We start from the raw sequence: 12,912 nt of genomic DNA, 5'->3' as shown, positions 1-12,912 counted from the left end.
TGAGGTCCCTACATATGAGTGAGGTCTTAGGGTGTTTGTCCTCCTGTACCTTGCTTATTTCATTTAACATAATATTATCACTTGTTTTGGACATTAGGATTTCCTTTTTTTTTAAAGGCCAACTATTATTTCACTATATATGCATCATCATATTTTCAGTTTATGAATGACTGTTTCCTAGTAACATGTTAGGAAGGCAAGATGAAAAAAGTTCTTCCATCTCTTCTGAGCTCTATCCACTGAATTCTCATTGCTTGTCAGTGGATATCATTGTTGGAATTGTGTCCACTGAGGTTTCCTGCTCTTTTTTATTACTTATCTACCCAAAATAAATTACTTTTGAAGCAGCATCTCAGGTGATCGCTTTGTGGTGAAATGGTTTCATCACGGTGGACTGAAACACAGTTTGGCAGTGCCCTGCACCAGGTTAACACCCGCTCTGTTGTTTGAAAAAAATCACTGAATACAAGAATTGACTTTATACCTACAGTTATTAATGAGACTGATACACAAATGTTTTTGGTTCAGGTGACAAAAGATTGTTTTGATTTTGTTGTTGTACAACATTTGAGTCTTAATGTTCACAGAGGCCTCAGCTTGGCCACCCAATTATGGAGTTAGGAGGAGGTGTTTGAACCTTTTTTTTTTTTTTTTTCCTATTAATGGAGTCTTTTATTGCCCAGGTCCCCCGCACCTCCCCCACGCCCCTCTCTTTTTATTTTATTTTATTTTTTGGTTGGTTGTGGGGCTTGAACTCGGGGCCTGGGTACTGCCCCTGAGCTTTTTCTCTAAAGATGAGCACTCTACCTCTTTGAGCTATAGTGCCACTTCCGGTTTTCTGGTGGTTCATTGGAGATAAAGAGTCTCATGGCCTTTCCTGTCTGGGGCTGGCTTTGAACCATAATCCTCAGATTTCAGCCTCTTGAGTAGCTAGGATTATAGGCATGAACCACCAGTGCCTGATTAGCATAAGTTTTTAAAGAAACTATGACAGTAGTAAATAGGACAGACTTTAAAGAGATGTCCTTCTAGTTCTGTTTTTGTTGTTGTTTGCCTTTGCTGGGGTTTGGATTCAGGGCTTCTTGCTTGCTTGCTTTGTTGGCATTCTTCCCACTTGAACTACATTTTTAGCCTGGCTTTTTGTTGATTATTTTGGAGATTGAGTCGAGGACTTTTCTGCCTGGGTTTTGAACCGTTATCCTCTGATTCCCCTAGTGACTAGGATTATAGATCTGAGCTACTGATGACTTTTTCTTTTTTAGCTATCAGGTATTTATAGGAGGTTGTGTGTCCTTGGGTACTGGGTCAGCCTCTCCAAGCCTCCGTCCTCATTTGTAAAACAATGACATTGTCTGAATGGCTTTTCTCTTAGAGACTGTCAGTTTTAGGTGTACAATATGAGCTTCATGCCAGAGGGATGTAGGGTCAGGAGCTGATTTTAATATATTCATAATACAGTTCATAGAACTAATTCATCTGGAGAAACTGGCCTTCATGTATCTCCAAGCTGTGAGTGTGTAGCTGTGTGGAGTGTGATCCTGCCTGATTCTGTTTATTCTCATCAGGTGCCAGTAAGTCTTACCCACCACTCCTTGTGTTTATCAGTGCAAAGGTAGTGAAAATGACATCTTAGAATAATTGTTAAAACAGTTCTGAGCTGTGGATCAATCGAAAAGCAGCGTCAGAATCCTAGGAGATGGTTATTCATAGGAAGCCTGGATTCTAGTCTGGCCTTAAAATACATGGAGTTTGCTGACCACAGTGATTATTGCCAGATTATTTGTGAGATTGTAACAGCTTGCAGATAAAATCCTACTTGAATTACAATGTGAGAAAACGTGAGTCATAGTTTGATAGGAAGTACTAGTTAGATGTGTGTTGTAAAGCATATAAATGTTATCAGATGTGCAGTGCTCTGGAGCGGACGTTGCTACCTCTGTGTGACCAGTGTTGTGTTTTGTCACTCCCTCCCCGTCCATTTGAAGAACCTCCCACATGTTCTCCTCAGCACTTCACCTGCTTCACCGGGGAGATCGACTGTATCCCTGTGGCGTGGCGCTGTGACGGCTTCACTGAGTGTGAGGACCACAGTGATGAGCTCAACTGTCCTGTGTGCTCCGAGTCCCAGTTCCAGTGTGCCAGTGGGCAGTGTATCGATGGTGCCCTTCGGTGCAACGGAGATGCAAACTGCCAAGATACATCTGATGAGAAGAACTGTGAAGGTACCCAGAATTCCTCAGTGCCAGCGCACAGAGCCTTTCCTCGTCAAGTAGTTGGGCTTTCTTTATATTTGAATTCCTTATGAACGTAAATGCCATGTAGCAAATGGATAAGGTGTTTACAGGTTACTATGTGGTAGTCAGACTTCTGCTACTGTAATGGCATACCTAAGGCTGGGTCACTGAGGGTTGTGTGTGTGTAGCATTAGCATCAGCTGGGCTCTGAGGAAGGTTTCATGGCAAATGACAGTGCAGTAGCAGGAATACTTTTGTGATAACACACCTTAAGACAAACTGCTGGAGCAAGAGGAGGGGCGGTTTCCTATTTGGATAACTTCATGTTAAGAACTGAGCAAACGTCTCCTAAGAGCTACCTTAATCCACTCTGAGGAAAGGAACACAGTGATCTTCCACTTGGCTCCCTGTGCCTCTGTCCTCAGAGGTCCGTCACCCGTACAGGGCCACCCTGTGAACCTTGCCTCCAGAGCTCCAGAGCACAAACCTTTCAGGCCGTACCGAAACCATGTCTAAACCACAGCAGTGAGCTGAGTCCTGTGAGAGAACATGGAGAGATTGGGTCATCAAGATGTAAAAGTAGTAGTTTTCTAGTAAGCCCTAGGTATATTGCATTCTCTTCCCTTTGTGAGCCTTGTACACTATAAAACCTGTTCTAGTGACCTACAGGATAAAGTCGTTATTAGTAAAGGAAGAACTTGAAAGAACAGGAAGTTACTTGCTAGATTCCCTTTCTGCTCTTTCCTACTGAAGGACAGCACAGGGAATAATAGCTAGAGGCTTTCCAGAAGTCTAGTTAGTGGGTTTTCATTTGTACTCAGAAAGCACCTTTTAACTCTTGGTGGAATTGCCTGACACACAGTAAAAACAGGAAAATGATTTGCATTTTCCTAGTGCTCTGTTTGATTGACCAGTTCCGCTGTGCCAATGGTCAGTGCATAGGAAAGCACAAGAAATGTGATCATCACGTGGATTGCGGAGACAAATCTGACGAGCTGGATTGTTGTAAGTACATTACCCTGAAGGCCACGTGGGCTGTGTCTCTAGTCCATTATTTTGCTGGTTTATTAGAGATGGAGCCTTGCAGATTTTTCTGCCTAGCCTACCTTCAGACTGTGGTCCCGGGTTCTCAGCCTCCTGGGTAGGTTACAGCGCTTTCTCCTTCCTTTTTTCTTTTCTCCTGGTCCTGGGGCTTGCATGTTGTCCTTGAGCTCCTTTTGCTCTGCCACTTGAACCACAGCATCACTTCCAGCTTTTTCTGTGATTAGCTGGAAATAAGAGTCTCTCAGACTTTCCTGCCTTCAAACCGCAGTCCTTCTGAGTAACTAGGATTACAAGCATGAGCCACCGTCTCCTGGCTTCTCCTTTTCTTTATGATTAAGATTTCCTTATTAAGAATAAGTATTAAGTTGTCTATTTTTTATTGGTATTATAAAGGTGATGTTCAGAGGAGGTGGACAATGCCACCCTTCCCCTGGCTCTCTCCCAGTTTTTCCCTCCTGTCCCCACCCACAAGTTGTATAGTTCATTTTTCACATCGTGTCTAGTGAGTACCACTGCTGCATTTGTTCACCTTTGTCCCTCCCAAAGGAAGATAAATGAACAAATAAGACAGGAAAACAAAAATAGAAACAACAACAACAAAAAGCCTTTTTAAGTTGGCTTTTTGTGCCAGGGATTTTTTTTGTGTGTGTGTTGCTTTGAGAAATCCCTTAAAGAGAGCAGTTTTGTTATGTTCAGAGAAACATCCACAGAAGTAGATTTCCATAGGTGATAGCCTAAATGTACATACAAAAAATGCTTTGCCGTTGTCTTACTATACGCATTGTCCTTGTTGGATAATCATGTAGTATTCTCCATTGTAGATCCAACGGAAGAGCCAGCCCCACAGGCCACCAACACAGTCGGTTCTGTTATTGGAGTGATTGTCACCATTTTTGTTTCTGGAACCATCTACTTCATCTGCCAGCGGATGCTGTGTCCACGCATGAAGGGTGATGGAGAGACCATGACCAATGACTATGTGGTGCCCGGCCCGGCCTCAGTGCCACTGGGCTATGTGCCACACCCCAGTTCTCTGTCGGGGTCTCTTCCGGGTGAGTTGGGAAGCTACAAGAACAGATACACTCCCGTGATAGAAATAGGCTCTTTCAACTAGATGGCTTTAGGTTGAAAACACTTTATTTTTCACACCTCCTTAAATCAGAGGGCTTGTGGCTCAGTGGAAACTGCTCAGGGATAGAGAAAAAGATCATTGGTAGGTGCTGAGACCTCCCTCTGCCCTGATGGTATCATGGCTCAAAAAGTGGGGAGCCTGTGCCTGAGGTGAGGACCTAGAAGCTACAGCCCTCAGGAAAAAAAGAGTCCAACCTCCCCACCAAATCCAGATGAGCAGACTGGGCTTTGGACAGCTGGATGGCAGGGGAAGGAGTGTGGCTGACAGGGGTGAGGCCAAGTAGTCAGTGTTACATGGAGCGTGCGGACAGCACCGGGGCAGGTTGCTCCTTTCCAGAAGCAGTCCTGCTGGTAATGAGCTTGGAGGAGCAGAGGCTTCTGAAAAAAACTGCTTACTCTGCCTCTAGCCCTGAAGCAAGCAGACAGCTGCAATAATGGGTCATACCTATTTTCATAATCTCTTACACATTAGTAGTTTTGATTGTACATTTTTTTTTAACACTGGGGGGAGAGGAATACCTTTCACATGTTGTGTTTGTGCCCTGAAATTGGCTTCTGCTTTCCTCAGAGCAGTTAGTATCTCTCCCCCACTTCAGGACTTCCATTGGAACCTCTCACCTTGCAGGGCTTTGACTCCACCAGTAGGTGGAGCTGTTCTGCTATGGATAGGGAATGAAGGCTTTTTTACTTTGTTTGAAATCACGGTTTTGACTGTTGGTGTTTACAATCCCAAATTACATATGATGTTATGTCCTGGGCATGGCTCATCTGCAGTCTTTGTCCTCTTTCATGTTAGGAATGTCTCGAGGAAAGTCAATGATCAGCTCCCTGAGCATCATGGGGGGGAGCAGTGGACCTCCCTACGACCGCGCCCACGTCACCGGAGCATCGTCAAGCAGTTCTTCAAGCACCAAAGGCACTTACTTCCCTGCAGTAAGCAGCCTGATCTGTTTTGTTGTTCCTTGAGTGTTAAAAACATATAACATCAGCCAGGCACCAGTGGTTCACACATGTAATCCTAGGAGGCTGAGATCTGAGGATCACTGTGTGAAGCCAGCCTGGGCAGAAAAGTCCGTGAGACTCCAGTTAATCACAGAAAAATCGAAAGTAGAGACGTGGGTGTAGTTGTTAGAATGCTAGCCTTGAGCAAAAGTTGCTCAGGGACAGCACCCAGGCTCTGAGTTCAAGCCCCAGGACCAGGAAAAATACAAACTAACATCATAACATCTAGGATAACCACATTTGGAATGTGTACTCAATGATGGTAGTGTAAAAGTTGTTTTAATGTAGAATTTAAATATATAAGGCTCTAGGGACTTAGCACCACCACTAACTATCCTGTGTTTATATAAACCTTTTAAGTTTGCTAGCTAATAACCTATTTGAAAGAACTGCATTAACTTTATAATTGAAGTAAAATAGAATCACTGTGTACATAACTTGGCAGGTGTAGAACCTTCATTTTAGGAAAAAAAGCTAGGATTTCCCCCAAACTTATAAGTTTTCTGTGAACATAGAAAAAAGGTTTGAAAAAAAATCAGAATGTAGGTTGAGAGGCACATATGAAGTGGTATAGCACCTAGCGAGCCTGAAGTGGAGATCCAATTCCAGTACTGCCCCTCTCCTCCTCCCCCCTCCCCCCAAAAAAAGATGATGAAAATTAGACCCCAGCTGTACTAAATGAGTGAACAGTCTATTTTCTTTTCATCCCTTGGTTGTGTGTGGCCATGGTAACATTGTCTTCTAGGGAAAGGGAGCCAAAATTCTAAAGGGCTGTTTGAGTTTTCCTTGGAAAAGAATTATGTTAATAGTATACATATAGGAAGGAATAGAAAACAAGATGGAGGAAAAGGAGATAGAATCTGTGGTGTTACTTAATACATTAATCATTTTTTGTTTTAGATTTTGAATCCTCCGCCATCCCCTGCTACGGAGCGATCACATTACACTATGGAATTTGGTTATTCTTCAAACAGTCCTTCAACTCACCGGTCATACAGGTAATGAACATCAAGCATCAGAATTGCTGAGGAGGATGAAGAGGTGGAGTTCATTGTGGGATTGGTGAAGATGTGTAGAGATTGTATTCCATCATTGGCATGGTGAATTCCAGGTGATTAGGTGATTGTGTTCTGCTGAGGGACGTGTCCAACTACAGATGCATAGGTGATGGTGCTTTGCCTTTGGGCTTGGACTCTAGATGCCATACACTCTGCTGTTGTGGCCTTGGTGAACTGGAGACTCTGGGGCTATGGTATCCCACCTGTGGGCCTACTAAACTCCATAAACATATAAACAAACAGTCAATACAACATAATTACATGGACATAAATATAAACATGGTAAACATTTCACCTGCTGCACCACAGACCTGTGGCTGCTTGACGATGGTATTCCATCTGTGTGCTGATGACTTCCAGATGCATAATGGCAGAGTTGCTACTGCTATGTGGTGAAGTGCCGATGCATGGGTTGATAGTATTCCACTTGTGGGCTTGATCAGTGGACTTGTAGGCAGTGGTGTTCTACGTGTGTGCTGGATCACCAGATGCGTGGACAGTGGTCAGGGACCTCCAGGTACGTCAGCATTCCCCTATGCTTGTGACTTGTCTGACATCCATAGGACTCAGCACTAATATTCCAGATGTGCCCTGTGGGAACTCCACGTTCAGATGCCTTTGTATTCCAACCATGGGCAGACTGAAATCGATGGATAGGAAACCCAGATGTATATATGATTGTATTCCAACAGTCACACTGCCATGAAAGAAGAGGGTTTTCCACAGGTACCTGTGCTAATTTCCAGACAGGTTGGTGATTGTATTCCAACCCTTGGCATTATGATTTCCACACAACATAGTGACAGTAATCTTGGTGCTGCTTGGTGTAGTATAGATGCCTAGGCATCTGTGGTCTCTATAAACTCTAGAATTTTCTTTTGTGCCAGTCCTGGGGCTTGAACTCAGGGTCTAGGCACTGTCCCTGAGCTTTTTTGCTCAGGGCTAGCATTCTTCTTTTTTTTTCTTCTGTCAGTCGTGGGGCTTGAATTCTGGGCCTGAGCCCTGTCCCTCAGCTCTTCAGCTCAAGGCTAACGCTCTACCACTTGAGCTATAGCGCCACTTCCATTTTTCTGAGTGTTTATTGGAGATAGGAGTTTCATGGACATTCCTGCCGGGCTGGCTTTGAACCGAGATCCTCAGATCTCAGCCTCCTGAGTAGCTAGGATTACAGGTGTGAGCCACTGGCGCCCGGCGCATTCTTCTTTTTGAACCACAGCTCTACTTCAGTCTTATACTGGTTAAGTTGACATACTCTCACAGACTTGCCTGCACAAGCTGGCTTCCAATTATGATCCTCAATCTCAGTTTCCTGAGGAGCTGGGATTACAGTCATGAGCCACCTCACCCAGCTGAATTCCAGACATTTTAAGGACCGTATTCCAATGGTGGTGTTGCTGCACTCTAGAGACACTGGGGTGGTGGTATTCCAACTCTGGCCTTGCTGACTGCAGGAGGCATGGTTGATGGTATTATTCCCTACCTGTACTGATCTGTGTACTCGAAGGAGATCATATTCCTTGCATGTGCCTGGTGTGAGATCTGGATACATAAAGCGTTGTGTCTTGGTGACATCCAGATGCCAAGGTTCAGGTAGTCCAGCGATGAACTCTGGACTCTGAGCTGGCTGACCTAGATTTGTAGGCAGTGGTATTCCAGACCTGGGTTTGAGGAAGTCAGGATATATCTCTGATTGTATTCCAAGTGGGAGGTTGCAGAAAGAAGATGGTATTCTACCTGTACACTTGCTGATTGTAATCCAGCCATTGGCACAGCACTTTCCACATGACATGGGAATGGTATTCCTTGATGGAAAATGACAAACAAAAAGCATTCACCTTTGCCTGACAGACTTATCTTACAACTGCCCTTGCCGCCTATTTCCAATCTCTTTTCTCAATCGTTTCCTCGCACCTTCCCCTTCCCCAAACATACCCCACAGCTCTCAAAGAGATAACCTGTGACCAGGGACCTTCCCATCTTGCCCCTATCCCAGTCAATACCAACTACTCCTGACCTCTATCCCACCTGACTTCACTTTTCTACCTAATAAAAGAGCTGAGTATCAGTTTTTCTTCGTCCAGGCTGAAGGAAACTTGGTTGCCTTTTTCAGATTTTCAGTCCAATAAAACCTGTTGGTCTGTTGAGTTTGCCATTCAGCTCTTTCTTTATTCATAGTTCTGGCACTCCAAATATTTCCTTACATTCCTTATTAGGCTGGATGAAGTACAGATGTGTCACCCACAATATTACTGCTGTGAGCTCCGTGAACTCCAACCACATTTGGGGTGGTATTCCTGCAAACACGAAGGTGATGGTATTCTAGCTCTGTCCTTGCTGCATACTGGAGGCATACTTGGTGGTGTTCTACATCTGTGCTGATACCTGTACTCCTAGCTGCTGCTGTTCCATGTGTGTACTTGGTGAGAGCCAGATGTGTAGGCATGGCAGTTTTCCTTGGGTCTTGGTTGATGTCCAGATGTCCAGGTGCAGTTATCCACGTGTGAACTCTGCCACTCCAGGTGCATATGCTATTGTATCCCAAGGGTGAGAGGTGAAATTCCCAGTTGATAGGGGCCTGAAGAAGTTCAGATGTGTGTGTGATTGTATTCCAAGGGTGAGGTGATTGAAAAGACCTCAAGATAGGATGGTATTCCAAAGGTCCAGTTGAATAGGTAACTGTATTCCAAAGGTAGGCTTTGTAAATTCCAGATAAAATGCCAATGTTGTTCCATATTACACTTGTTTAAGTACTGATGCTTCTGTTGGCTTGGTGAATTCCATCCATGTTCAGGATGGTATTCCAGCTCTGATATTTCTGCATCCCAGCTTTGGACTTCCTGGATGCTGTATGGTAGTCAGTGGTAATCCATGCGTGTTGCTCCAGCCATTTGGTATTGCATGCGCTTGCTGTGTCCCGATGGGTTGGTACAGCAAGTGCACTTGTGTCTTGACTAACATCTAGATGCCAAGGTACTGATATTCCAAATGTGCGCTGTGGGAACACCAGGTGCATATGCCATTGAATTCCAGTCATGATCCAGAGGGACTGCAGATGGTGATGGTGATGGTATTCCAGATGTGGGCTGGAGAGTCTCCAGGTGTTTATATGATTATATTCCAAGTGTGAGGTTGCTAAAAAGAAGATCAAGGAAGAGACTATTCTACCTGTGCGGTTGCTCATTGATGGGTAGGTGATTGTATTCCAAGCATGGCTATTATAATTTCCACATGGCAAGGGGATGGTATTCCTTACTAGACTTGTTGCAGTGCTGGTACATAGGTGATGGTATTCCCTGTGTCAGTTATGCTGGTGATGGTGTTCCCACTATACCGCTGGTCTTTCTGAATGCTAGGATTGGGTCAGGGTACAGGTCTGTTGATCCCTGTACTCAGGTGCTGGTATCCAAAATGTGAGCCCCAGCTGTTGCATGCACCATTGTATTCCAAACAGGAACTGGCGGAGTTTCAACGATGTGCGTGATGCTATTTCCAGACAAGGGTTGAGAAGTCTAGATATGTGCAGAATTGTATTCCAGATGTGAGATTGAAAAAAAAAAACCAAGATAGAATAATATTGCACATGTGTGCAGGCTAGGCTTCAGTTGACTAGGTGACTATATTGCTAGGATAGGCTTTGTAAATTCCAGATAAAATGGCATTGTTAATTCCATATTGCCCTTGTTGAAGCACTGATGTATTGGTGATGGTATTATTCTGTTGGCTTGTTGAATTCTAGCCATATTCAGGAAGGTATTCCTGTTGTATTTCTTTATTCCAACTTTGGCAATACTGAATGCTGCAGGGGAGCTTGATGGTAATCCCATATGTGTGTTGATCCCCATACTCGGATGCTGGTATTCCAAATGTGAGCTCTAGCTGCATACGCCATTATATCCAAAACATGAACTGGCAGGACTCCCACGATATATGTAATGATATTCCAGACCAAGGCTGGAGGAAGTCTAAATGTGTGTATAATTGTATTCCAACTGAGAATGCTGCAAAGTCACCAGAATAGGACGGTATTCCACAGATGTACTGGCTAATCTCCATTCAGGTAGGGATTATATTCCAATCAATGAATGGCATTATAATTTCCCCAGGGGATGCTGACTGTATTCCATATTGGCTGATGAAGTAGTGATCGTAGGTATTTTCTTGTGGTGGTGAATTGCAAACTCTTTCAGGATGGTATTCCAAATGTGGTATTGCTGTACTCTAGAGATGCTGGTGATGGCATTCCAGCTTTGGCCTTTTGAATGCTGGAGATGTAGTCAATGGTGTTCCACATCTGCTGATACCTGTACTCCTAGCTGCTGCTATTCCACACATGAGCTTGATGGTATCTGGATGTGAAGGCATTTCAGTTCCCCTTTTGTCTTGTAGATGTCCAGATGTCTAGGTACAGGTATATCACATGTGAACTCTGCCACTCCAGGAGCAGATGCCATTGCATTCCAAGGATAAACAGGTGAAATTCCCAATTGATAGGAACTGTATTCCAGACCTGGGCTTGGAGAAGTTCAGATATATGTAGGATTGTTTTCCGAGGGTGAGGACATTGAAAAAACCCAAGATAGGATGGTATTTCACATGTGGGCTTGCTAAGCTCCAGTTGAGTAGATGACTGTATTCCAAGGGTAGGCTTTGTAAGTTTCAAAAAAAAAAATGATGATGTTGTTCTGTATTAAGCTTGTGAAAATGCAGATGTGTCAATGCTGCATTACTTCTGTTGGCTGGTGAATTCCAGCTATATTCAGGTGGTATTCCTATTGTATTCCAACTTCCACCTTGCAGGGTACTGGAGTGTGGTCAGTGGTAATCCACACGTGTTTTGATCTGTGTACTTGTAGTCACTTGACATGCCATGTGTGCTTGCTGTATCCAGATGGCTGGTTTTGCAAGGGTACTTGTGTCTTGGCCTATGTCCAGATGCCCATGTACTGATACTCCAAGCATGCATTCTGAGAATGCCAGGTGCATACACCATCGGATTCCAATTAGGAGGGGCTGAACAGCAGATTTATAGGTGATGGTATTCCAGATGTGATATTCAAGATGTTTATTCTATTCCAAGTGTGAGAAGACCAAGGTCCATATGCCAGTGTATTCCAAGGGTGAGCAGGTTGATTCCCAATTGATAGGGGCAAGTATTCCACATCTGGGCTTGGTGTGTGTGTGTGTGTGTGTGTGTGTGTGTGTGTGTGTGTGTGCACGTGCGTGCGCGCGCGCGCGTGCGTGCGTGCGCGTGTGTGTGTGTGTGTGTGTGTGAGAGAGAGAGAGAGAGAGAGAGAGAGAGAGAGAGAGAGAGAGAGATTGTATTCCAAGGGTGGGATGATTGAAAAGACTCCACGATAGGATGTGTGTGTGTGTGTGTGTGTGTGTGTGTGTGCGTGCGTGCGCGCGTGTGTGTGTGTGTGTGTGTGTGTGAGAGAGAGAGAGAGAGAGAGAGAGAGAGAGAGAGAGAGATTGTATTCCAAGGGTGGGATGATTGAAAAGACTCCACGATAGGATGCTATTCCAAAGGTCCAGTTAAGAAGGTGACTGTATTCCAACAGTAGGCTTTGTAAATTCCAGAATACAGCATCAATTTCAAATTATGCTTGTTTGAAGTGATGATGTGTTGACTGGTATTGCTTCTGTTGGCTTGGTGAATTCTAGCTTATTCAGGATGGTATTCCAGTTGTGATATTTCTTTTCTTTCTTTCTTTTTTTGCCAGTCCTGGGGCTTAAACTCAGGGCCTGGGCGCTGACCCTGAGCCTCTCTGTGCTCAAGGCTAGCACTCTACAACTTGAGCCACAGTGCCACTTCCAGCCTTTTCTGTGTATGTGGTGCTGAGGAATCGAACCCAGGCCTTCATGCAATGCTAGGTTAGCACTCTATCACTGAGCCACATTCCCAGTCCCAGTCGTGATATTTCTGTATTTCAACCTTGGTGATGGTGAAGGCTATAGGAGTGGTTGATGGTAATCCATACGTGTATCAATCCCTGTTTTGGGTGCTACTATTCCAAATGTGAGCTCTAGCTGCATATACCATTGTATTCCAAACACGAACTGCCAGAATTTCCATGATATATGCAATGGTATTCTAGACTGAGGCTTGAGGAAGTCTAGATGTGTGATAATACTGAAATCAATCTGTGAGGATATTGAAAAAGCCTCAGAAAAATTATACTCCAGCCGGGAACTGGTGGCTCACACCTGTAATCCCAGGAGGCTGAGATCTGAGGATCGCAGTTCAAAGCCAGCCTGGGCAGGAAAAGTCTGTGAGACTCTTTATTTCCAATAAACCACTCAGAACACCGGAAGTAGTGCTGTGGTGGCTCAAGTGGTAGAGTGCTCCCCTTGAGCTGAAGAGCTGAGGGACAGCGCCCAGGCCCAGAGTTCAAGCCCTACAGCCAACCAAAAAAAAAAAATGATACTCCACATGTGAGCTTGCT

The 12,912-nt window shown here is 44.4% G+C and overlaps 1 protein-coding gene across 2 annotated transcripts in view; it reads left to right on the top strand.

Annotated features, from left to right (window-relative positions):
- Positions 1-12,912, top strand: part of LOC138805063 (low-density lipoprotein receptor-related protein 6) — an 86,646-nt gene that overhangs the window by 59,119 nt on the left and 14,615 nt on the right. For both annotated transcript variants that reach the window (XM_069989619.1, XM_069989618.1), the window contains exons 18-22: positions 1,986-2,222; positions 3,129-3,239; positions 4,100-4,330; positions 5,206-5,342; positions 6,312-6,409. In XM_069989619.1, the coding sequence (XP_069845720.1) occupies positions 1,986-2,222; positions 3,129-3,239; positions 4,100-4,330; positions 5,206-5,342; positions 6,312-6,409 (814 nt within the window). The remainder of the gene's footprint in view (positions 1-1,985; positions 2,223-3,128; positions 3,240-4,099; positions 4,331-5,205; positions 5,343-6,311; positions 6,410-12,912) is intronic.

The sequence above is a fragment of the Dipodomys merriami genome, unplaced genomic scaffold, assembly GCF_024711535.1.
Source record: "Dipodomys merriami isolate MVZ:Mamm:240054 unplaced genomic scaffold, mDipMer1.0.p SCAF_384, whole genome shotgun sequence".
Taxonomy (NCBI): Eukaryota; Metazoa; Chordata; class Mammalia; order Rodentia; family Heteromyidae; genus Dipodomys; species Dipodomys merriami.
This window is presented reverse-complemented; position numbering and strand designations above follow the sequence as displayed.